The sequence below is a fragment of the Lactuca sativa genome, chromosome 3, assembly GCF_002870075.4.
Source record: "Lactuca sativa cultivar Salinas chromosome 3, Lsat_Salinas_v11, whole genome shotgun sequence".
In the NCBI taxonomy this organism is placed as follows: Eukaryota; Viridiplantae; Streptophyta; class Magnoliopsida; order Asterales; family Asteraceae; genus Lactuca; species Lactuca sativa.
Window position 1 is genome coordinate 51176154 of NC_056625.2, and position 26916 is coordinate 51203069.

The window sequence follows — 26916 nt, forward strand, 5'->3', positions numbered from 1 at the left end:
TTTTTAAAATATGATGATTTAATATGAAAAATTTGGAAGAAAGATATAATTTTCAAAACATGATGTCTTAATATGTAAACTTTTGAACGCTTAATGAAATTTTGTAATGCATAATGTCTTAATTGTTAAAAAAAAATTAAAATTTTGAAATTAAGATGCAATTTTAAAGTACTACTACTTAATATGAAAAAATTGGAAGAAAAATGCAATTTTCAAAACATTATGTCTTAATAAGAAAAAATTTGAAAGTTTAATGCAATTTTATAATGTATAATGTCTTAATTGGAAAAAAAAAAGAAATGAAAAATTTGAAAATAAGATGCAATTTTTAAAATATGATGACTAAATATGAAAAACTTGGTAGAAAAATGTAATTTTCAGAACAATGTCTGAATATGAAAAACTTTGAATGTTTAACACTATTTTGTAATGTATATTATAGTAATAGTTACAAAATTTAAAATAAGATGCAATTTTAAACTATGATGACTTAATATGAAAAAATCGGAATAAAAATACAATTTTCAAAAGATGATGTTTTAATTTGAAATTTTTTGAAAGTTTAATGTAATTTTGTAAAGTATAATATCGTAATTGGTAAAAAAAATTGAAAATTTTGAAAACAAGATGCAAATTTTAAAGTATGATGACTTACTATAAAAAAATTAAAAGAAAAATGCATTTAGAAAAACATGATGTCTTAATATAAAAAAAATTTAAGGTTTAATGAAATTTTGTAATATATAATATCTTAATTTGTAAAAAAATTAAAAATTTTGAAAATAAGATGCAATGTTTAAAAATATGTTGCAATTTTTAAATTATGATGACTTAATTTGAAAAGATTGGAATAAAAATGCAATTTTTAAAACATGGTGTCTTAATATGAAATTTTTTGAAAGTTTAATGCAATTTTGTAATGTATAATATCTTAATTGGTAAAAAATTGATAATTTTGAAAATAAAATGCAATTTTTAAGGTATGATGCTATTTTGGTAAAAAAAAAGTTGAAAATTTCAAAAGTAAGATGCAATTTTTAAAGTTTGATGATTTAATATAAAAAAATGGGAAGAAAAATGCAAATTTCAAAATATGATGTCTTAATATGAAAACTTTTTAATGTTTAATGGAATTTTGTAATGTAGAATATCTTAATTGGTAAAATAATTATATTTTTAAAATTAGATGCAATTTGTAAAGATTGATTACTTTATATGAAAAAATTGATAGAAAAATGCAATTTTCAAAGTATGATGATTTAATATGAAAAAAATGGAAGAAAAATGCAATTTTCAAAATATGATGTCTTATTATGAAATTTTTTGAAAGTTTAATGCAATTTTGTAATGTATAATCTCTTAATTGGTAAAAAAAAAATTAAAAGTCTAAAAATAAGTTGCAAATTTTAAATTATGACGACTTAATTTGAAAAAATTCGAAGAAAAATGCAATTTTCAAAACATAATGTCTTAATACGAAATTTTTAGAAAGTTTAAACCTTTGTAATGTATAATATCTTAATTGGTAAAATAATTAAAAAGTTTTAAAATAAGATGCAATTTTTAAAGTATGCTGACTTAATTTGAAAAAGTTGGAAGAAAAATGCAATTTTCAAAACATGATGCCTTAATATGAAAAAATTTGAAAGTTTAATGCAATATTGTAATGTAAAATGTTTAATGTCTTAATAGGTTAAAAAATTGAAAATTTTTGAATAAGATGCAAATTTTAAAGTATGATGACTTAATATGAAAAAATTGGAAGAAGAATACAATTTTCAAAACATAATGTCTTAACATGAAAACTTTTGAAAGTTTAATGCAATTTTGAAATGTATAATGTCTTAATTGTGAAAAAATATTTAATTTTCGAAAAAAGATGTAATGCATTAAAGTATGATGACTGAAAATCAAAAAATTGAAAGGATAATGAAATTTTCAAAACATGATGTCTTAATATGAAATTTTTTGAAAGTTTAATACAACCTTGTAATGTATATCTTAATTGGTAAAAAAAATTAAAAAGTTTGAAAATAAGATGCAATTTTTAAAATATGATGATTTAATATGAAAAATTTGGAAGAAAGATATAATTTTCAAAACATGATGTCTTAATATGTAAACTTTTGAACGCTTAATGAAATTTTGTAATGTATAATGTCTTAATTGTTAAAAAAAAATTAAAATTTTGAAATTAAGATGCAATTTTAAAGTGCTACTACTTAATATGAAAAAATTGGAAGAAAAATGCAATTTTCAAAACATTACGTCTTAATAAGAAAAAATTTGAAAGTTTAATGCAATTTTATAATGTATAATGTCTTAATTGGAAAAAAAAAAGAAATGAAAAATTTGAAAATAAGATGCAATTTTTAAAATATGATGACTAAATATGAAAAACTTGGTAGAAAAATGTAATTTTCAGAACAATGTCTGAATATGAAAAACTTTGAATGTTTAACACTATTTTGTAATGTATATTATAGTAATAGTTACAAAATTTAAAATAAGATGCAATTTTAAACTATGATGACTTAATATGAAAAAATCGGAATAAAAATACAATTTTCAAAAGATGATGTTTTAATTTGAAATTTTTTGAAAGTTTAATGTAATTTTGTAAAGTATAATATCGTAATTGGTAAAAAAAAAATTGAAAATTTTGAAAACAAGATGCAAATTTTAAAGTATGATGACTTACTATAAAAAAATTAAAAGAAAAATGCATTTAGAAAAACATGATGTCTTAATATAAAAAAAATTTAAGGTTTAATGAAATTTTGTAATATATAATATCTTAATTTGTAAAAAAATTGAAAATTTTGAAAATAAGATGCAATGTTTAAAAATATGTCGTCTCAATATGAAAAAAACTCAAATTTTATAGTATGATAAATAAATATGAAATAATTATAAGAAAAATGCAATTTTCAAAGTATTATGGCTTAATTTGAAAAAATAGGAAGAAAAATACAATTTTCAAAACGTGATGTCTTAATATGAAAAAGTTTGTAAGTTTATAGCAATTTTGTAATTTATGATATCTTATTAGGTAAAAAAATTAAATATTTAAAAACAAGACGGAATTTTCAAAGTATAATGCTTAATATGAAAAACTTGGAAGAAAAATGCAATTTTCAAAACATGATCTCTTTATATCAAAATTTTTGAAAGTTTAATGCAATTTTGTAGTATATAATATGTTAATTGGTAAAAAAAATTGAAAAGTTCGAAAATAAGTTGCAATTTTTAAATTATGATGACTTAATTTGAAAAGATTGGAATAAAAATGCAATTTTTAAAACATGGTGTCTTAATATGAAATTTTTTGAAAGTTTAATGCAATTTTGTAATGTATAATATCTTAATTGGTAAAAAATTGATAATTTTGAAAATAAAATGCAATTTTTAAGGTATGATGCTATTTTGGTAAAAAAAAAAGTTGAAAATTTCAAAAGTAAGATGTAATTTTTAAAGTTTGATGATTTAATATAAAAAAATGGGAAGAAAAATGCAAATTTCAAAATATGATGTCTTAATATGAAAACTTTTTAATGTTTAATGGAATTTTGTAATGTAGAATATCTTAATTGGTAAAATAATTATATTTTTAAAATTAGATGCAATTTGTAAAGATTGATTACTTTATATGAAAAAATTGATAGAAAAATGCAATTTTCAAAGTATGATGATTTAATATGAAAAAATTGGAAGAAAAATGCAATTTTCAAAACATGATGTCTTATTATGAAATTTTTTGAAAGTTTAATGCAATTTTGTAATGTATAATCTCTTAATTGGTAAAAAAAAAATTAAAAGTCTAAAAATAAGTTGCAATTTTTAAATTATGACGACTTAATTTGAAAAAATTCGAAGAAAAATGCAATTTTCAAAACATAATGTCTTAATACGAAATTTTTAGAAAGTTTAATAAACCTTTGTAATGTATAATATCTTAATTGGTAAAATAATTAAAAAGTTTTAAAATAAGATGCAATTTTTAAAGTATGCTGACTTAATTTGAAAAAATTGGAAGAAAAATGCAATTTTCAAAACATGATGCCTTAATATGAAAAAATTTGAAAGTTTAATGCAATATTGTAATTTAAAATGTTTAATGTCTTAATAGGTTAAAAAATTGAAAATTTTTGAATAAGATGCAAATTTTAAAGTATGATGACTTAATATGAAAAAATTGGAAGAAGAATACAATTTTCAAAACATAATGTCTTAACATGAAAACTTTTGAAAGTTTAATGCAATTTTGAAATGTATAATGTCTTAATTGTGAAAAAATATTTAATTTTCGAAAAAAGATGTAATGCATTAAAGTATGATGACTGAAAATCAAAAAATTGAAAGGATAATGAAATTTTCAAAACATGATGTCTTAATATGAAATTTTTTGAAAGTTTAATACAACCTTGTAATGTATATCTTAATTGGTAAAAAAAATTAAAAAGTTTGAAAATAAGATGCAATTTTTAAAATATGATGATTTAATATGAAAAATTTGGAAGAAAGATATAATTTTCAAAACATGATGTCTTAATATGTAAACTTTTGAACGCTTAATGAAATTTTGTAATGTATAATGTCTTAATTGTTAAAAAAAAATTAAAATTTTGAAATTAAGATGCAATTTTAAAGTACTACTACTTAATATGAAAAAATTGGAAGAAAAATGCAATTTTCAAAACATTACGTCTTAATAAGAAAAAATTTGAAAGTTTAATGCAATTTTATAATGTATAATGTCTTAATTGGAAAAAAAAAAAAGAAATGAAAAATTTGAAAATAAGATGCAATTTTTAAAATATGATGACTAAATATGAAAAACTTGGTAGAAAAATGTAATTTTCAGAACAATGTCTGAATATGAAAAACTTTGAATGTTTAACACTATTTTGTAATGTATATTATAGTAATAGTTACAAAATTTAAAATAAGATGCAATTTTAAACTATGATGACTTAATATGAAAAAATCGGAATAAAAATACAATTTTCAAAAGATGATGTTTTAATTTGAAATTTTTTGAAAGTTTAATGTAATTTTGTAAAGTATAATATCGTAATTGGTAAAAAAAAAATTGAAAATTTTGAAAACAAGATGCAAATTTTAAAGTATGATGACTTACTATAAAAAAATTAAAAGAAAAATGCATTTAGAAAAACATGATGTCTTAATATAAAAAAAATTTAAGGTTTAATGAAATTTTGTAATATATAATATCTTAATTTGTAAAAAAATTGAAAATTTTGAAAATAAGATGCAATGTTTAAAAATATGTCGTCTCAATATGAAAAAAACTCAAATTTTATAGTATGATAAATAAATATGAAATAATTATAAGAAAAATGCAATTTTCAAAGTATTATGGCTTAATTTGAAAAAATAGGAAGAAAAATACAATTTTCAAAACGTGATGTCTTAATATGAAAAAGTTTCTAAGTTTATAGCAATTTTGTAATTTATGATATCTTATTAGGTAAAAAAATTAAATATTTAAAAACAAGACGGAATTTTCAAAGTATAATGCTTAATATGAAAAACTTGGAAGAAAAATGCAATTTTCAAAACATGATCTCTTTATATCAAAATTTTTGAAAGTTTAATGCAATTTTGTAGTATATAATATGTTAATTGGTAAAAAAAATTGAAAAGTTCGAAAATAAGTTGCAATTTTTAAATTATGATGACTTAATTTGAAAAGATTGGAATAAAAATGCAATTTTTAAAACATGGTGTCTTAATATGAAATTTTTTGAAAGTTTAATGCAATTTTGTAATGTATAATATCTTAATTGGTAAAAAATTGATAATTTTGAAAATAAAATGCAATTTTTAAGGTATGATGCTATTTTGGTAAAAAAAAAAGTTGAAAATTTCAAAAGTAAGATGCAATTTTTAAAGTTTGATGATTTAATATAAAAAAATGGGAAGAAAAATGCAAATTTCAAAATATGATGTCTTAATATGAAAACTTTTTAATGTTTAATGGAATTTTGTAATGTAGAATATCTTAATTGGTAAAATAATTATATTTTTAAAATTAGATGCAATTTGTAAAGATTGATTACTTTATATGAAAAAATTGATAGAAAAATGCAATTTTCAAAGTATGATGATTTAATATGAAAAAATTGGAAGAAAAATGCAATTTTCAAAACATGATGTCTTATTATGAAATTTTTTGAAAGTTTAATGCAATTTTGTAATGTATAATCTCTTAATTGGTAAAAAAAAAATTAAAAGTCTAAAAATAAGTTGCAATTTTTAAATTATGACGACTTAATTTGAAAAAATTCGAAGAAAAATGCAATTTTCAAAACATAATGTCTTAATACGAAATTTTTAGAAAGTTTAATAAACCTTTGTAATGTATAATATCTTAATTGGTAAAATAATTAAAAAGTTTTAAAATAAGATGCAATTTTTAAAGTATGCTGACTTAATTTGAAAAAATTGGAAGAAAAATGCAATTTTCAAAACATGATGCCTTAATATGAAAAAATTTGAAAGTTTAATGCAATATTGTAATGTAAAATGTTTAATGTCTTAATAGGTTAAAAAATTGAAAATTTTTGAATAAGATGCAAATTTTAAAGTATGATGACTTAATATGAAAAAATTGGAAGAAGAATACAATTTTCAAAACATAATGTCTTAACATGAAAACTTTTGAAAGTTTAATGCAATTTTGAAATGTATAATGTCTTAATTGTGAAAAAATATTTAATTTTCGAAAAAAGATGTAATGCATTAAAGTATGATGACTGAAAATCAAAAAATTGAAAGGATAATGAAATTTTCAAAACATGATGTCTTAATATGAAATTTTTTGAAAGTTTAATACAACCTTGTAATGTATATCTTAATTGGTAAAAAAAATTAAAAAGTTTGAAAATAAGATGCAAATTTTAAAATATGATGATTTAATATGAAAAATTTGGAAGAAAGATATAATTTTCAAAACATGATGTCTTAATATGTAAACTTTTGAACGCTTAATGAAATTTTGTAATGTATAATGTCTTAATTGTTAAAAAAAAATTAAAATTTTGAAATTAAGATGCAATTTTAAAGTACTACTACTTAATATGAAAAAATTGGAAGAAAAATGCAATTTTCAAAACATTACGTCTTAATAAGAAAAAATTTGAAAGTTTAATGCAATTTTATAATGTATAATGTCTTAATTGGAAAAAAAAAAGAAATGAAAAATTTGAAAATAAGATGCAATTTTTAAAATATGATGACTAAATATGAAAAACTTGGTAGAAAAATGTAATTTTCAGAACAATGTCTGAATATGAAAAACTTTGAATGTTTAACACTATTTTGTAATGTATATTATAGTAATAGTTACAAAATTTAAAATAAGATGCAATTTTAAACTATGATGACTTAATATGAAAAAATCGGAATAAAAATACAATTTTCAAAAGATGATGTTTTAATTTGAAATTTTTTGAAAGTTTAATGTAATTTTGTAAAGTATAATATCGTAATTGGTAAAAAAAAAATTGAAAATTTTGAAAACAAGATGCAAATTTTAAAGTATGATGACTTACTATAAAAAAATTAAAAGAAAAATGCATTTAGAAAAACATGATGTCTTAATATAAAAAAAATTTAAGGTTTAATGAAATTTTGTAATATATAATATATTAATTTGTAAAAAAATTGAAAATTTTGAAAATAAGATGCAATGTTTAAAAATATGTTGCAATTTTTAAATTATGATGACTTAATTTGAAAAGATTGGAATAAAAATGCAATTTTTAAAACATGGTGTCTTAATATGAAATTTTTTGAAAGTTTAATGCAATTTTGTAATGTATAATATCTTAATTGGTAAAAAATTGATAATTTTGAAAATAAAATGCAATTTTTAAGGTATGATGCTATTTTGGTAAAAAAAAAAGTTGAAAATTTCAAAAGTAAGATGCAATTTTTAAAGTTTGATGATTTAATATAAAAAAATGGGAAGAAAAATGCAAATTTCAAAATATGATGTCTTAATATGAAAACTTTTTAATGTTTAATGGAATTTTGTAATGTAGAATATCTTAATTGGTAAAATAATTATATTTTTAAAATTAGATGCAATTTGTAAAGATTGATTACTTTATATGAAAAAATTGATAGAAAAATGCAATTTTCAAAGTATGATGATTTAATATGAAAAAATTGGAAGAAAAATGCAATTTTCAAAACATGATGTCTTATTATGAAATTTTTTGAAAGTTTAATGCAATTTTGTAATGTATAATCTCTTAATTGGTAAAAAAAAAATTAAAAGTCTAAAAATAAGTTGCAATTTTTAAATTATGACGACTTAATTTGAAAAAATTCGAAGAAAAATGCAATTTTCAAAACATAATGTCTTAATACGAAATTTTTAGAAAGTTTAATAAACCTTTGTAATGTATAATATCTTAATTGGTAAAATAATTAAAAAGTTTTAAAATAAGATGCAATTTTTAAAGTATGCTGACTTAATTTGAAAAAATTGGAAGAAAAATGCAATTTTCAAAACATGATGCCTTAATATGAAAAAATTTAAAAGTTTAATGCAATATTGTAATGTAAAATGTGTTGGATATTATTCCTTTTATATCAGCTCAGATACCGATTGTTGGAAATATAAAAATCTGATTACCACAACAAAAGGCTCGGCTACCAATTACTGTGTGACAGATATATGAGTTAAAGGTATAAGATATAGATATATATAAAGAATAATAATTGTGGAATAAGTATAAATATGAAAGCTATAATAATATAAATGACTGTATTTAAATGACGTAAAACTATAAATAATATAAATGACTGTATTTAAATAACATAAAGCTATAAATAATATAAATGAATATATTTAAATGACATAAAGCTATAATAAAGTATATAAGTATATAAATATATATCAAGTAGGTTCGTCAATAAATTGACTGAACTGGACTCGTGGAACGACTGGTCGATATTTGTTCTCTTGGAAGGACCGGTCGATATTGGGACTCTTGGAACGACTGGTCAATATTTGTTCAAAGATCAATCCGGTATTTGATAAGTAGTAAAAAGTTCATTTTCATGTAAAATGGGTTGTTTACAAAACAGTGCAAAATACACGAGTCATGTATTTGTATACGGGTATCAGGTGTTTTGAGGAGATTTGATGAGGTTGGAGTGGGTATTTGGAGGGTGTTAGGAGGTGGAATAAGGTTGTAATTTTGGTGGTGTAAGGCAGCAAAGATGGTGAAGTTGAAGGAGCTTTGGGTGGTGATGGATGTAGATTTTCGGAGTGAATCTCTCTGGATAGCCAATTCTCTCTCGCGTCTCTTTGGGGTTTCCCGTGGTCAAAATCGTCCACGAAAATTTCTATATGTAGGTAAGGTTCTGAAGAATTGATGGTGAAAATCTCCCTAGTAGTATTTTTTCTGTGTTGTGCTCGCTTTTATGTTTTCTAACATGAAGATTCTGAACTCAAAAACATAAATCTCTCTGGATAGCCAATTCTCTCTCGCGTCTCTTTGGTGTTTCCCATGGTCAAAATCGTCCATGAAAATTTCTGAATGTAGGTAAGGTTCTGAAGAATTGATGGTGAAAATCTCCCTAGTAGTATTTTGGATGTGTTGTGCTCGGTTTTTTCTTTTCTAACATGCAAATTCTGATGTCGAAAAACAGCAAGGTGGTGATGGTTGTGGTGATTTGAAAGGGTTTTTGGAGGAGGTTTAAGGAGGATTTTTGGAGGGTGTTTGGAGAGTATTTTGAGGTTGGAAGGAGGTTGATATAAGGTGGTGATGGTGGTAAAGATGATGATCTTAAAGTTTGATGAAGAACCTTTGATGAAGATGATGAAGATGGTTGATAGTGTTCTTCATTTAACTTGTTGATCTTTATGTTCTTGATGTTTGTTGTTTGGTGATTGAGAGAGTTTTATGTTCCAGGGAATTACAAAGAAAAATGAACACTCACACACACTTTTTAACACTACAAAACTCATGTATACATATACTTGAATGAATAAATATCTTAAGCACTTGAGTTTTTTTGTTGAAAGGAAGGGTTGATCATGCAACTTGTAGTAGGAGCTAGGAAGTCAAAGTTGTAGTAGAGGTCTAAGAGAAAAAAACGTGTGATGGGGTTTTGCTTCTTCATCTTTGACTTATTGACCTTTATTTGTAGACTTTTCCATTTGTTTGACTTTTCAACATACAACATATATATAATACATACATATAATACATATATATATATATATATATATATATATATATATATATATATATATATATATATATATATTGTTGAAACTGTTTAGTCGCACAACTAAATTTTCTCGTCTATGCGTTTTTTGTCATTCGCGTGCTTTCGTATTTTCCGTTTTGATCACGCATTCATGCAACCTGAAATAACTGATAATATTTGTTAGATTGTATAAAAACAGTTCATCTTATTTCAGTGATGGTCACATACAAGGTTACATAAGAACATTTTTCAACAATTTCCCCCTATGTGATCATTGCTGAAATAAGGACAGATATGATATAATCGTATTGATAGTTTAACTTTTGAAGATTCAAGATAAAAGATTTGTCAATAGATAAGATATATATAAAACCATAGCAATTGATTTGAAAGTTTGTGACTTGGTTTAACATATCTTATGTAAAAGATTTTCAGAAATTTGTTTCCGAATCAAAGTCTCGGGTTCGGTTATCAAACGGTAGCCATATATGTATCTAAAGAAATTTCTTAAGATTTTATAGCATTATTAATGACGACAAGTGGTCTAACAGGTCAATTCAGATGAACGCTCATAGGTATAGCTCACACTTCACTTGGGTGTTTGGTTGTTCTGGCAGCAGAACAAGTTAATGATCACTAAAAATGAGTGATATATCTCTCTGACGACTCACACTCATATTGGAGGTGTTCAGCTATGCTTTTCTTGAAAGTCACGTAGTCTCATTATTAGATAATCAATCACATAAGACTGGTTCGGCATTACTCAGTGGGTTTCTTCATTCATGCAATTAAATTTCACTCTCTCTCCGTCGGGAAATACATGTAGAGAGGTTTAGCAATTTTCATAGTGTAGTTTGCAACTAAGAACTTTCAGTGATGAAGGCTACAGTATCCCGGGAAATCCATTGTTGTTGCAGCTCTTCCTTGATGGTATCCTTTTTTTTTTTATCAATATCGATTTTTGTAAAAAGATATTTTGTTTTAGCATCGAGAATTTGCTACATTTTGAGAAAAATTGGATTTTTGAGAGTATCTGTCTTGCGGGATTAAGATATCCTTTTTTGTGAAAAATGGTTTAAAAAACAGATCAAGGGATCTTTTGATGTTTGTTTTGAAATAACCATTTGGTTAAACTTTGTTTGAAAATACCAAATGTAGAGTTTTTGTTTTGTTTGGTATTTCTTTGGTGAATGATCTTGCTTTCTTGTTGATTCGTCTTTATCTTGTTTCGTCTTTGATGATTGGATTTGGATAGATCTTTGGTTTTCTTTAACAAGTGATGGTTGAAATCCTTTTTGTTTCGTCTTTTCTTGTTGATGGATCACGGGATCTCAAGACTTCATTTTTGGTTAGCTTATATCTAGGTAGGGATTTGTGGCATAAAAGACAGTTTGTCTAGTATGTAAGAAATGAATGTATCGTCCCTGGTCATTTTGATATCTAAGCAAAAATGAGACTGTGGTAAGGTATAACCGGATATACCTTATAAGCAATAGTGACACACCTAATCTCACAAGAAATGAATTCCACAGTGATATAGATTGACGAGGCACGAATTCTCACATGGGTTTTTGTTTTCATCTGAACCTCCTAACCTTATGTCCCTTGATTGTTTAAAATCATCAATAATGAAATAAAATCGAAGGAAATAAAGTTATATACATTATGAAAAGTAGGAGATTTGAACCTTCACTCCAATTGAGAATCAATATGACTTAAAATCTTCATCGAGCATAAGCATCTGAAAATTAAGTCAAAAGACGATTAATCACAAGGTTCTATAAAAGCTTATTATGGCAAGTATTTTATTCTATTTTTGAAGATTTGTTTTTCTGAATGTTTTTGGAAATATTGGTTATCTGAATTTTTTTGGTATTTTTGAAAAAGAAAGCAATTTTCAAATGTTTTTGAATTTTCTTTTTGAATGAAAGTAAACACACTTTTGTACAAACAAAAGTTAAAAGTTTAAGGATGGATGTTATCTGGATTTAACATTCCTAGACGGCCTAGGAAGTATTGAAACTTTGTTTCATCGAGAGCCTTAGTGAAGACATCGGCAATTTGATCTTCGGAGTTGATGAAGTGTAGTTCGATATGACCCTTTTGAATGTTGTCTTTGATAAAGTGATATCGAATGTCGATGTGCTTTGTCATGGAATGGTGAACGGGATTGTGAGAAATGGCAATTGCACTGGTTGAGTCACAAAATATGGGAATTTGTGAGATTTTGAAGCCATAGTCATGTAGTTGAGTTTGCATCCATATGACTTGTGAGCAACAGCTGGCGGCAGCGACATATTCAGCTTCTGCTGTTGATGTGGATACACAAGTCTGTTTTTTTGAAGTCCAACTCACTAGTCTACCTCCTAAGAATTGACAGCTACCAGATGTACTCTTTCTATCTAGCTTGCATCCTCCGTAGTCTGAGTCGGTGAAAGCGTTTAGCTGAAAATCGGATTTAGCTGGATACCAAAGGCCGAGTTTGGGAGTGCCTTTAAGGTATTTGAAGATACGTTTCACAGCAACTACATGGGATTCCATAGGATTTGCTTGGTATCTAGCACACACACATGTAGAAAACATGATGTCAGGTCTGCTGGCAATGAGGTATAAGAGTGATCCAATCATTCCACGATATCTTTTCTGGTCAACGGGTTTCCCATTTAAGTCTGCATCGATTTTGTATCCAAAAGCCATTGGAGTTTTTGCGGTATTTGATTTGTCCATTGAAAAGCGAGTGAGTAGGTTTTTGACATAATTCTCTTGGTTGATGAAAATGCCATCAGTTGACTGTTTGATTTGAAGTCCGAGAAATGTAGTCATCTCCCCAATCATGCTCATTTCGAATTTGCTCTTCATTAGATCTGCAAACTTAACACTTAAAGATTCATCAGTAGAACCGAAAATAATGTCATCAACATATATTTGTACGATTAACAGATGTTTATTAAATATTTTACGAAAGAGGGTTTGATCGATTGAACCTCTTTTAAAACCTGATTCTTCGAGAAAGGTTGACAACGTGGCATACCAGGCTCGAGGTGCTTGTTTCAAGCCATAGACAGCTTTCTGTAATTTAAAGCTGTGATCTGGAAATTTGGGATCTTCAAAACCTGGTGGTTGTTGGATGTATACTTCGCGATCTATCTCTCCGTGTAGGAATGCACATTTAACGTCCATTTGGAATACTTTGAAGTTCTTATGCGCAGCATATGCAAGAAAGATACGAATTGCTTCAATTCGAGCAACTGGGGCATACGTTTCATCGTAGTCGATTCCTTCTTGTTGTGAATATCCTTTGACTACAAGACGTGCCTTGTTTCGACAAATGATTCCTTGATCGTCAGTCTTGTTTCTGTATACCCATCTTGAACCTATAACAGTAACATCGGGTGGAGTAGGAACAAGATTCCATACGTCGTTTCTTTCAAATTCTGCTAGCTCTTCTTGCATAGCTTTTACCCAGTCTGGATCTTTTATAGCAGAATGTATGGTTTTGGGTTCATTTGTGGATAAAAAGGCTCCAAATAAACATTCATTTGTGGATGCGGCTCTAGTCTGAATGGCTAAGTTGGGATCTCCGATGATTTGGTCAGTTGGATGATTTCTGGTCCACTTTATTAAGCGATTCTCTTCCGCGATAATAATTGGAGTTTCAGTATCCCATTGTTCTTCTCCAGGAGTTTCATCTTGGAATAGGTTTGAAGGTTCCCCCATAAATGATGCATTGGGGTTGTTTTGGCTATTTGGGGATTGGGCATTTAAAGGAGGATTTGGTGTTTGTTCCAAAGAGGAAGTATGTGTTGGTGGTTCCCCCTCGAATTGATCTGCATCATTTTGGTTTGTTTGTGGAATAACTTCACTGGGTGTTCCTGTAGGATCAATTAAAGTAGTTAGAAGTTCAGAATTGTAAGCAGTTTTTGGTTGTTCAAAAAGTAAATCAAGATCGATTTCAATGTCTATGTCAGGAGAAGGTGTTTGTTGAATTGGATTTTGAAAAATATTTTCAATCATTTTTGAACCAAAATGTTCACGATCCAATTTCCTGACATAAAATTCATCGAAATGAACATCGGTACTTTCTTCAATTACTCTGGTACGTTTGTTCAGTACTCAATAAGCAGCTGAAGAAAATGAGTAACCAAGGAAAATTCCTTCGTCCGACCTTGATTCAAATTTTGAAAGGTGATCTTTATTGTTCTTTACGAAGCATCGACAACCAAAAATATGGAAAAATTTGATGTTTGGTTTTCGGTTGTTAATGACTTCATATGGTGTTTTATGAAGATGTTTATGGATTAAGGAACGATTTTGAGTATAGCAAGCTGTGGCTATTGCTTCTGCCCAGAAGTATTGTGGCAAATCAGCGAAGATAAGCATTGATCTTGTAGCTTCACATAGAGTTCGGTTCCTTCTTTCGACAACACCGTTCTGTTGTGGAGTGTATGGGGCTGAGAAGTTATGTTCAATTCCTTTGTCTTTGAGAAATGAATCTAGAGTATTGTTTTTGAACTCTAAACCATTATCACTTCGGATTCTTCGAACAGGTCGTTTCAGCTTCAGCTCGATTTGTTTGATGAAGTTGATCATCTCTTCAGGTGCTTCTGATTTTAGTCTTAAGAAAAAGACCCAAGTAAAGCGCGAGAAACCATCAACGACAACAAGAATGTACTTCTTCCCTTGTATGGTTTGGGTTTTGGCAGGGCCACAAAGGTCTATGTGCAACAATTCTAGTGGTTCGGATACACTAGATTCTGAGATGCTTTTGTGAGTGGATCTGGAAAGTTTTCCTTTTTCACATGCGGCACAAAGAGTTTCATTATCAAGCTTCAGAAGTGGTAGCCCTCGAACAAGATCATCGCCGATTAATTTGTTGATGTACCCAAAGTTTAGATGGGAAAGGCGACGGTGCCATAACCAACTAATATCTGCTGGGGCTTTAGATAGCAGACATATATCGGGTTTACCGTAGATAAGATCCATGTCAAGTGGATACATATTTCCGGCACGGTCAGAATCAACTATAACATCTTTTGTTTTGGCGTCCATGATCAAGCTTCGTTGTTTGGTGAAAAGAACTTCAAGATTGTTATCACACAGTTGAGAAACACTGATGAGGTTGTGTTTCAGGTCATCGACGAAGGCAACTTTCTTTATGGTAAAATTACCATTTGTTATGTTTCCATAACCTTTGATTTTTGCTTTCATGTTGTTTCCGAAGGTAACATCTTGATTGGTTTGTATAGGTTTGAAGTCACGTAAGTAGTTCCGGTTTCCTGTCATATGCTTGGAGCAGCCACTATCAATATACCATGTATCATCATTGGGTTCTCCAGCATTAAGTACCTACAATCAGACAGAAAGTTTAGGTACCCAAATCTGAATGGGTCCTGGTTTGTCAGTTGTTATTTTGGGTGCTTTGCTTGATGAATTTCTTTTATCATTTGACTTCACATTATTGTAATGGTTTGGTTTATGACAATGGAATGGTTGAGGTTTGATTTGATCTATTAAGTTTACCCAAAATGTGATTTGTTTTTGAAAGCCTGTGGGTTGATAAGATCTGTGATTTGGTGAAAGATATCCTAGATGTGAAGGTTTGTTTGAAAAGTTTTCTTCATATCTGGGATGTGATGGGCGGTTTTGAAAAGCTTTTTGATGATGATGGTGTGAAACTTTCTGATGTGATGGTTTTTGAAAGTTCCTTGAATGATTAAAAGTGATATCTTGAAAGCGGTTTTCAAAAGGTTTTGGAAAAGGTTTTGGTTTTTGTTTGGAAACCTGTTTATGAGGTATGACGTAGGGTTTAAGTGGTTTCTTTGATTGGTTTTCAAAAATGTTTGGCATGATAAGTGGGGTTTTGGTGACTTGAATGGATTTTTTGCTTGTTTGTTGTTTCTTGGAGTATTTTTGTCCCAGACTAGTTTTTCCAACAATTGATGAAGTCATTGTAGGAAAAACAGTTGGTATATAAGTACTACCATCCTCATAAGAGGAATTTTCTCCATTCAAAAAGTTTTTGAGTTTAGTGGTTCCATCGGTATGTTTGATTTGGTGAGTTAAAGAACTTGCAGAGTTTGTTTCAGAATTTACAACTCTTTTGAAAGACTTTTTGGAAACACTGAAAGCAGTATCATCTGGACTACAGTTGATAACTGTTTCGTCATCTGAATCTTCCTCATTAAGAGATGTGAAAAGATCTGGTAGAGTAGATTCAGAGTTTTCACAATTCGTCATGTATTCCTGTTTTGCTTGTTCAATTTCAAAGGATTCTCTTCCAATTCCTGGTCTATAATTCGTATCAATTTTGCCAGTTCCTAAGGTGTTTGCCTTTGTGAAAATATCATCACTTAGTTTTCTAGCAACTTTGATAGAATCCATATTCCACATCAGTCTTTTATTCTCGGTTTCAAGAGAATTGATTTGTTTTAAAGAATCAGTCAGTTTTTCATTTAGAATATTGTATTTATCAGTTGATTCTTGAAAGTCTTGTTTCAACTGAAGGATTTCCATTTCTAAAACATCTTTTGTTTCAGAAGAAATGATTGACTGATCTTTTAGTTCCAAATCCCTTTTCTGAATTAGGGACTGATTTAATTGTTCCAAGACGTGATTATAATCTTCTGATTTTCTTTCAACGTCTCTTTCCAATTTGCTTTTAGTTCTTGTTGATTCTCCAAATTTGAGTTGCAAGGTTTGTAACTCAGATTTGCAAATATCATAATTGACCATTGTCTCATGATATGTTTTGAGATCAGTTTCCAGACTAGTCTCAATTTTGGTTATGTGGGACTCAAAAATTGTTTTGGAAAAACCAAGTTCAGAGATCATAGACCATACCTGTTCTATGACGTTTGGAGCTCTTGAAGGTATTTCAACACCAACTACGAAGCAGAAGTTTGATTGTGCTTGTTCATTATCAGCTTCGTCATCAGATGTTGGCCAGTATTCTACGCTTGGTTCATGGATTGCCATCAATGCTTTTTGCTTTTCTTGGTTTTCCAGTTTCTTCAATTCATCGGCTCTTTGAGCATAGTATGCTGAGTCTTTGATTTTAGTTTTGTTTTTGGCTCGGCATTCTCTGGCATAGTGATTTGTTCCTTTGCAGTTGTGACAAATGATCACTTCTTCATCACTTTCATCCTTTTGACTTTTAATCGGAAGTCTTTCAGGTGCTTGAGTTTGGGTTTGTTGGGAAGGTTGAGAATGGTTTTGTTGGAATCCAAAATTTTGGTTGTTTTGAAAACCATTGTTTTGATTGTTGTAACCTTGATTTTGGAAACCTCTGTTTTGATTTTGAAAACTGTTGTTTGGATTGTGATTATGACCTGAGTTGGGATCGTTTTGAAATCCCTGGTTTTGAAAACCTTGGTTTGAGTTATTTTGGAAAGAAGGTCTTTGAGAATTTTGTCCAAAGTAAGGTCTTGGTTGAAAACCTGAGTTATTTTGTCCAAAAGACGGTCTTGGTTGAAAACTTGAGTTATTTTGTCCAAAAGATGGTCTTGTTTGAAAATTTGGTCTAAAGTTTGATTGACCATGATTTGGGATAAATCTCTGGAGATTTGTGTTTGCAACCAAAGCACACAGTTGTTGATAATCTGCTTCATCATTTGAATCAGACTGGAAGGATTGGTTTTGAAAAGATGTAGTCTGATTAAAATGATTAAAGTTTTGATCATTGTAAGGTGTTTGGTTTTGAGAAGTTGTGGACACAAGAGCAAGTGGTCCTCCAAAAGCTGCAATGGTTGGTGGGTCAATCGAGGATTCATACGATTGAAGTTCTCCATACAAATTGTACAAAGATTCGGTATGAATAGCTGGATTTCCCTGAATAATGAGTTTAACCATTTTCCAGCTTTCGAAAAGATTGTTTAAAAACTTGAGATTTATCTCGTGTTGTGTCTTTTTGATACCCAAATTGTTCATTTTAACCATAATCAAATTGAACCTATCATGAACATCATGGATAGTTTCTGATGAAAGCATTTTGAAATTATCGAATTCATTCAAAACAGATGTTCTTTTGTTTCCGATAATTCTTTTATTTCCACAAAAACGATTTTTCAAATTTTCCCAAATTTGATTTGCGGTTAACATCATAATGTCATCCATTTGACTTAGAATACTGTGAGGTATTCCAAACACAAGTTCCTTTTTGGCTTGGAGTTCCAACTTTCTTATGATATTGGTTTGAGTGGCTTGATTCGTAGCAAGAGTAGCCATATTTTCTGGAGTAACATATGTTCCTTCTACACACTTCCAGATATCTTCATTTATAGCGTTAAGATGAAGATTCATACGGCCAACCCACGAATTATACTCTTCAGGAATAAGTATGGGTGCCTGTGAACCAGATCCTAAGCTATTTGCAATGGACACAGAGTTCATGTTGGAGTAATTTGCCAAAGACATTTTTTTTAAAAGGATTTTGAACAAGTGATATTAAAATGAAATTTTTAAAGACAAGCTTATGGAAGGTTTATAAACGCTATAACCAAAAGTTTTTCGACAAAAATTTCAAGGTAAATCACACAAGCTCTGATACCAATTGTTGGATATTATTCCTTTTATATCAGCTCAGATACCGATTGTTGGAAATATAAAAATCTGATTACCACAACAAAAGGCTCGGCTACCAATTACTGTGTGACAGATATATGAGTTAAAGGTATAAGATATAGATATATATAAAGAATAATAATTGTGGAATAAGTATAAATATGAAAGCTATAATAATATAAATGACTGTATTTAAATGACGTAAAACTATAAATAATATAAATGACTGTATTTAAATAACATAAAGCTATAAATAATATAAATGAATATATTTAAATGACATAAAGCTATAATAAAGTATATAAGTATATAAATATATATCAAGTAGGTTCGTCAATAAATTGACTGAACTGGACTCGTGGAACGACTGGTCGATATTTGTTCTCTTGGAAGGACCGGTCGATATTGGGACTCTTGGAACGACTGGTCAATATTTGTTCAAAGATCAATCCGGTATTTGATAAGTAGTAAAAAGTTCATTTTCATGTAAAATGGGTTGTTTACAAAACAGTGCAAAATACACGAGTCATGTATTTGTATACGGGTATCAGGTGTTTTGAGGAGATTTGATGAGGTTGGAGTGGGTATTTGGAGGGTGTTAGGAGGTGGAATAAGGTTGTAATTTTGGTGGTGTAAGGCAGCAAAGATGGTGAAGTTGAAGGAGCTTTGGGTGGTGATGGATGTAGATTTTCGGAGTGAATCTCTCTGGATAGCCAATTCTCTCTCGCGTCTCTTTGGGGTTTCCCGTGGTCAAAATCGTCCACGAAAATTTCTGAATGTAGGTAAGGTTCTGAAGAATTGATGGTGAAAATCTCCCTAGTAGTATTTTGGATGTGTTGTGCTCGGTTTTTTCTTTTCTAACATGCAAATTCTGATGTCGAAAAACAGCAAGGTGGTGATGGTTGTGGTGATTTAAAAGGGTTTTTGGAGGAGGTTTAAGGAGGATTTTTGGAGGGTGTTTGGAGAGTATTTTGAGGTTGGAAGGAGGTTGATATAAGGTGGTGATGGTGGTAAAGATGATGATCTTAAAGTTTGATGAAGAACCTTTGATGAAGATGATGAAGATGGTTGATAGTGTTCTTCATTTAACTTGTTGATCTTTATGTTCTTGATGTTTGTTGTTTGGTGATTGAGAGAGTTTTATGTTCCAGGGAATTACAAAGAAAAATGAACACTCACACACACTTTTTAACACTACAAAACTCATGTATACATATACTTGAATGAATAAATATCTTAAGCACTTGAGTTTTTTTGTTGAAAGGAAGGGTTGATCATGCAACTTGTAGTAGGAGCTAGGAAGTCAAAGTTGTAGTAGAGGTCTAAGAGAAAAAAACGTGTGATGGGGTTTTGCTTCTTCATCTTTGACTTATTGACCTTTATTTGTAGACTTTTCCATTTGTTTGACTTTTCAACATACAACATATATATAATACATACATATATATATATATATATATATATATATATATATATATATATATATATATATATATATATATATATATATATATATATATATATATATATATATATTGTTGAAACTGTTTAGTCGCACAACTAAATTTTCTCGTCTATGCGTTTTTTGTCATTCGCGTGCTTTCGTATTTTCCGTTTTGATCACGCATTCATGCAACCTGAAATAACTGATAATATTTGTTAGATTGTATAAAAACAGTTCATCTTATTTCAGTGATGGTCACATACAAGGTTACATAAGAACATTTTTCAACAAAATGTTTAATGTCTTAATAGGTTAAAAAATTGAAAATTTTTGAATAAGATGCAAATTTTAAAGTATGATGACTTAATATGAAAAAATTGGAAGAAGAATACAATTTTCAAAACATAATGTCTTAACATGAAAACTTTTGAAAGTTTAATGCAATTTTTAAATGTATAATGTCTTAATTGTGAAAAAATATTTAATTTTCGAAAAAAGATGTAATGCATTAAAGTATGATGACTGAAAATCAAAAAATTGAAAGGATAATGAAATTTTCAAAACATGATGTCTTAATATGAAATTTTTTGAAAGTTTAATACAACCTTGTAATGTATATCTTAATTGGTAAAAAAAATTAAAAAGTTTGAAAATAAGATGCAATTTTTAAAATATGATGATTTAATATGAAAAATTTGGAAGAAAGATATAATTTTCAAAACATGATGTCTTAATATGTAAACTTTTGAACGCTTAATGAAATTTTGTAATGTATAATGTCTTAATTGTTAAAAAAAAATTAAAATTTTGAAATTAAGATGCAATTTTAAAGTACTACTACTTAATATGAAAAAATTGGAAGAAAAATGCAATTTTCAAAACATTACGTCTTAATAAGAAAAAATTTGAAAGTTTAATGCAATTTTATAATGTATAATGTCTTAATTGGAAAAAAAAAGAAATGAAAAATTTGAAAATAAGATGCAATTTTTAAAATATGATGACTAAATATGAAAAACTTGGTAGAAAAATGTAATTTTCAGAACAATGTCTGAATATGAAAAACTTTGAATGTTTAACACTATTTTGTAATGTATATTATAGTAATAGTTACAAAATTTAAAATAAGATGCAATTTTAAACTATGATGACTTAATATGAAAAAATCGGAATAAAAATACAATTTTCAAAAGATGATGTTTTAATTTGAAATTTTTTGAAAGTTTAATGTAATTTTGTAAAGTATAATATCGTAATTGGTAAAAAAAAATTGAAAATTTTGAAAACAAGATGCAAATTTTAAAGTATGATGACTTACTATAAAAAAATTAAAATAAAAATGCATTTAGAAAAACATGATGTCTTAATATAAAAAAATTTAAGGTTTAATGAAATTTTGTAATATATAATATCTTAATTTGTAAAAAAATTGAAAATTTTGAAAATAAGATGCAATGTTTAAAATATGTTGTCTCAATATGAAAAAAACTCAAATTTTAAGGTATGATAAATAAATATGAAATAATTATAAGAAAAATGCAATTTTCAAAGTATTATGGCTTAATTTGAAAAAATAGGAAGAAAAATACAATTTTCAAAACGTGATGTCTTAATATGAAAAAGTTTGTAAGTTTATAGCAATTTTGTAATTTATGATATCTTATTAGGTAAAAAAATTAAATATTTAAAAACAAGACGAAATTTTCAAAGTATAATGCTTAATATGAAAAACTTGGAAGAAAAATGCAATTTTCAAAACATGATCTCTTTATATCAAAATTTTTGAAAGTTTAATGCAATTTTGTAGTATATAATATGTTAATTGGTAAAAAAAATTGAAAAGTTCGAAAATAAGTTGCAATTTTTAAATTATGATGACTTAATTTGAAAAGATTGGAATAAAAATGCAATTTTTAAAACATGGTGTCTTAATATGAAATTTTTTGAAAGTTTAATGCAATTTTGTAATGTATAATATCTTAATTGGTAAAAAATTGATAATTTTGAAAATAAAATGCAATTTTTAAGGTATGATGCTATTTTGGTAAAAAAAAAAGTTGAAAATTTCAAAAGTAAGATGCAATTTTTAAAGTTTGATGATTTAATATAAAAAAATGGGAAGAAAAATGCAAATTTCAAAATATGATGTCTTAATATGAAAACTTTTTAATGTTTAATGGAATTTTGTAATGTAGAATATCTTAATTGGTAAAATAATTATATTTTTAAAATTAGATGCAATTTGTAAAGATTGATTACTTTATATGAAAAAATTGATAGAAAAATGCAATTTTCAAAGTATGATGATTTAATATGAAAAAATTGGAAGAAAAATGCAATTTTCAAAACATGATGTCTTATTATGAAATTTTTTGAAAGTTTAATGCAATTTTGTAATGTATAATCTCTTAATTGGTAAAAAAAAAAATTAAAAGTCTAAAAATAAGTTGCAAATTTTAAATTATGACGACTTAATTTGAAAAAATTCGAAGAAAAATGCAATTTTCAAAACATAATGTCTTAATACGAAATTTTTAGAAAGTTTAATAAACCTTTGTAATGTATAATATCTTAATTGGTAAAATAATTAAAAAGTTTTAAAATAAGATGCAATTTTTAAAGTATGCTGACTTAATTTGAAAAAATTGGAAGAAAAATGCAATTTTCAAAACATGATGCCTTAATATGAAAAAATTTGAAAGTTTAATGCAATATTGTAATGTAAAATGTTTAATGTCTTAATAGGTTAAAAAATTGAAAATTTTTGAATAAGATGCAAATTTTAAAGTATGATGACTTAATATGAAAAAATTGGAAGAAGAATACAATTTTCAAAACATAATGTCTTAACATGAAAACTTTTGAAAGTTTAATGCAATTTTGAAATGTATAATGTCTTAATTGTGAAAAAATATTTAATTTTCGAAAAAAGATGTAATGCATTAAAGTATGATGACTGAAAATCAAAAAATTGAAAGGATAATGAAATTTTCAAAACATGATGTCTTAATATGAAATTTTTTGAAAGTTTAATACAACCTTGTAATGTATATCTTAATTGGTAAAAAAAATTAAAAAGTTTGAAAATAAGATGCAATTTTTAAAATATGATGATTTAATATGAAAAATTTGGAAGAAAGATATAATTTTCAAAACATGATGTCTTAATATGTAAACTTTTGAACGCTTAATGAAATTTTGTAATGTATAATGTCTTAATTGTTAAAAAAAAATTAAAAATTTGAAATTAAGATGCAATTTTAAAGTACTACTACTTAATATGAAAAAATTGGAAGAAAAATGCAATTTTCAAAACATTACGTCTTAATAAGAAAAAATTTGAAAGTTTAATGCAATTTTATAATGTATAATGTCTTAATTGGAAAAAAAAAGAAATGAAAAATTTGAAAATAAGATGCAATTTTTAAAATATGATGACTAAATATGAAAAGCTTGGTAGAAAAATGTAATTTTCAGAACAATGTCTGAATATGAAAAACTTTGAATGTTTAACACTATTTTGTCATGTATATTATAGTAATAGTTACAAAATTTAAAATAAGATGCAATTTTAAACTATGATGACTTAATATGAAAAAATCGGAATAAAAATACAATTTTCAAAAGATGATGTTTTAATTTGAAATTTTTTGAAAGTTTAATGTAATTTTGTAAAGTATAATATCGTAATTGGTAAAAAAAAAATTGAAAATTTTGAAAACAAGATGCAAATTTTAAAGTATGATGACTTACTATAAAAAAATTAAAAGAAAAATGCATTTAGAAAAACATGATGTCTTAATATAAAAAAAATTTAAGGTTTAATGAAATTTTGTAATATATAATATCTTAATTTGTAAAAAAATTGAAAATTTTGAAAATAAGATGCAATGTTTAAAATATGTCGTCTCAATATGAAAAAAACTCAAATTTTAAAGTATGATAAATAAATATGAAATAATTATAAGAAAAATGCAATTTTCAAAGTATTATGGCTTAATTTGAAAAAATAGGAAGAAAAATACAATTTTCAAAACGTGATGTCTTAATATGAAAAAGTTTGTAAGTTTATAGCAATTTTGTAATTTATGATATCTTATTAGGTAAAAAAATTAAATATTTAAAAACAAGACGGAATTTTCAAAGCATAATGCTTAATATGAAAAACTTGGAAGAAAAATGCAATTTTCAAAACATGATCTCTTTATATCAAAATTTTTGAAAGTTTAATGCAATTTTGTAGTATATAATATGTTAATTGGTAAAAAAAATTGAAAAGTTCGAAAATAAGTTGCAATTTTTAAATTATGATGACTTAATTTGAAAAGATTGGAATAAAAATGCAATTTTTAAAACATGGTGTCTTAATATGAAATTTTTTGAAATTTTAATGCAATTTTGTAATGTATAATATCTTAATTGGTAAAAAATTGATAATTTTGAAAATAAAATGCAATTTTTAAGGTATGATGCTATTTTGGTAAAAAAAAAAGTTGAAAATTTCAAAAGTAAGATGCAATTTTTAAAGTTTGATGATTTAATATAAAAAAATGGGAAGAAAAATGCAAATTTCAAAATATGATGTCTTAATATGAAAACTTTTTAATGTTTAATGGAATTTTGTAATGTAGAATATCTTAATTGGTAAAATAATTATATTTTTAAAATTAGATGCAATTTGTAAAGATTGATTACTTTATATGAAAAAATTGATAGAAAAATGCAATTTTCAAAGTATGATGATTTAATATGAAAAAATTGGAAGAAAAATGCAATTTTCAAAACATGATGTCTTATTATGAAATTTTTTGAAAGTTTAATGCAATTTTGTAATGTATAATCTCTTAATTGGTAAAAAAAAAAATTAAAAGTCTAAAAATAAGTTGCAAATTTTAAATTATGACGACTTAATTTGAAAAAATTCGAAGAAAAATGCAATTTTCAAAACATAATGTCTTAATACGAAATTTTTAGAAAGTTTAATAAACCTTTGTAATGTATAATATCTTAATTGGTAAAATAATTAAAAAGTTTTAAAATAAGATGCAATTTTTAAAGTATGCTGACTTAATTTGAAAAAATTGGAAGAAAAATGCAATTTTCAAAACATGATGCCTTAATATGAAAAAATTTGAAAGTTTAATGCAATATTGTAATGTAAAATGTTTAATGTCTTAATAGGTTAAAAAATTGAAAATTTTTGAATAAGATGCAAATTTTAAAGTATGATGACTTAATATGAAAAAATTGGAAGAAGAATACAATTTTCAAAACATAATGTCTTAACATGAAAACTTTTGAAAGTTTAATGCAATTTTGAAATGTATAATGTCTTAATTGTGAAAAAATATTTAATTTTCGAAAAAAGATGTAATGCATTAAAGTATGATGACTGAAAATCAAAAAATTGAAAGGATAATGAAATTTTCAAAACATGATGTCTTAATATGAAATTTTTTGAAAGTTTAATACAACCTTGTAATGTATATCTTAATTGGTAAAAAAAATTAAAAAGTTTGAAAATAAGATGCAATTTTTAAAATATGATGATTTAATATGAAAAATTTGGAAGAAAGATATAATTTTCAAAACATGATGTCTTAATATGTAAACTTTTGAACGCTTAATGAAATTTTGTAATGTATAATGTCTTAATTGTTAAAAAAAAATTAAAAATTTGAAATTAAGATGCAATTTTAAAGTACTACTACTTAATATGAAAAAATTGGAAGAAAAATGCAATTTTCAAAACATTACGTCTTAATAAGAAAAAATTTGAAAGTTTAATGCAATTTTATAATGTATAATGTCTTAATTGGAAAAAAAAAGAAATGAAAAATTTGAAAATAAGATGCAATTTTTAAAATATGATGACTAAATATGAAAAGCTTGGTAGAAAAATGTAATTTTCAGAACAATGTCTGAATATGAAAAACTTTGAATGTTTAACACTATTTTGTCATGTATATTATAGTAATAGTTACAAAATTTAAAATAAGATGCAATTTTAAACTATGATGACTTAATATGAAAAAATCGGAATAAAAATACAATTTTCAAAAGATGATGTTTTAATTTGAAATTTTTTGAAAGTTTAATGTAATTTTGTAAAGTATAATATCGTAATTGGTAAAAAAAAAATTGAAAATTTTGAAAACAAGATGCAAATTTTAAAGTATGATGACTTACTATAAAAAAATTAAAAGAAAAATGCATTTAGAAAAACATGATGTCTTAATATAAAAAAAATTTAAGGTTTAATGAAATTTTGTAATATATAATATCTTAATTTGTAAAAAAATTGAAAATTTTGAAAATAAGATGCAATGTTTAAAATATGTCGTCTCAATATGAAAAAAACTCAAATTTTAAAGTATGATAAATAAATATGAAATAATTATAAGAAAAATGCAATTTTCAAAGTATTATGGCTTAATTTGAAAAAATAGGAAGAAAAATACAATTTTCAAAACGTGACGTCTTAATATGAAAAAGTTTGTAAGTTTATAACAATTTTGTAATTTATGATATCTTATTAGGTAAAAAAATTAAATATTTAAAAACAAGACGGAATTTTCAAAGTATAATGCTTAATATGAAAAACTTGGAAGAAAAATGCAATTTTCAAAACATGATCTCTTTATATCAAAATTTTTGAA

General features: G+C 25.8%; 1 protein-coding gene and 1 long non-coding RNA gene across 3 annotated transcripts in view; both read right to left on the bottom strand.

Annotated features, from left to right (window-relative positions):
* Window positions 1-14284: 14284 nt before the first annotated feature.
* LOC128132756 (uncharacterized) lies at window positions 14285-18666 on the bottom strand. The gene is made up of 5 exons (XM_052769691.1): window positions 18187-18666; window positions 17790-18081; window positions 16216-17354; window positions 14800-15600; window positions 14285-14299 (listed from the first exon to the last, which is right to left on the bottom strand). Exons 1-5 carry the CDS (start codon window positions 18664-18666, stop codon window positions 14285-14287), a joined length of 2727 nt encoding a protein of 908 aa, XP_052625651.1.
* A 1679-nt stretch (window positions 18667-20345) lies between these two features.
* LOC111914399 (uncharacterized) overlaps window positions 20346-26916 on the bottom strand; it is a 43385-nt gene continuing 36814 nt past the window's right edge. The window contains exon 4 of one of the 2 annotated variants that reach the window (XR_008231207.1): window positions 20346-20450. This is a non-coding gene — a long non-coding RNA (uncharacterized LOC111914399). Of the gene's footprint in view, window positions 20460-26916 lie in introns of both variants that reach the window. The other variant, XR_008231206.1, reaches the window with a different exon arrangement.

What these genes read in the sequence shown, in the direction of transcription:
- LOC128132756 (XM_052769691.1), bottom strand. Translation starts at nt 18,666, where the DNA reads ATGTCTTTGGCAAATTACTCCAACATGAACTCTGTGTCCATTGCAAAT. An exon ending in GAGATTTATCCCAAATCATG is followed by an intron (nt 17,355 to 17,789) that starts GTCAATCAAACT and finishes ACAACTGCAAAG; the next exon opens with GAACAAATCACTATGCCAGA. An exon ending in GTAGTACTTATATACCAACT is followed by an intron (nt 15,601 to 16,215) that starts GTTTTTCCTACA and finishes GTCTGATTGTAG; the next exon opens with GTACTTAATGCTGGAGAACC.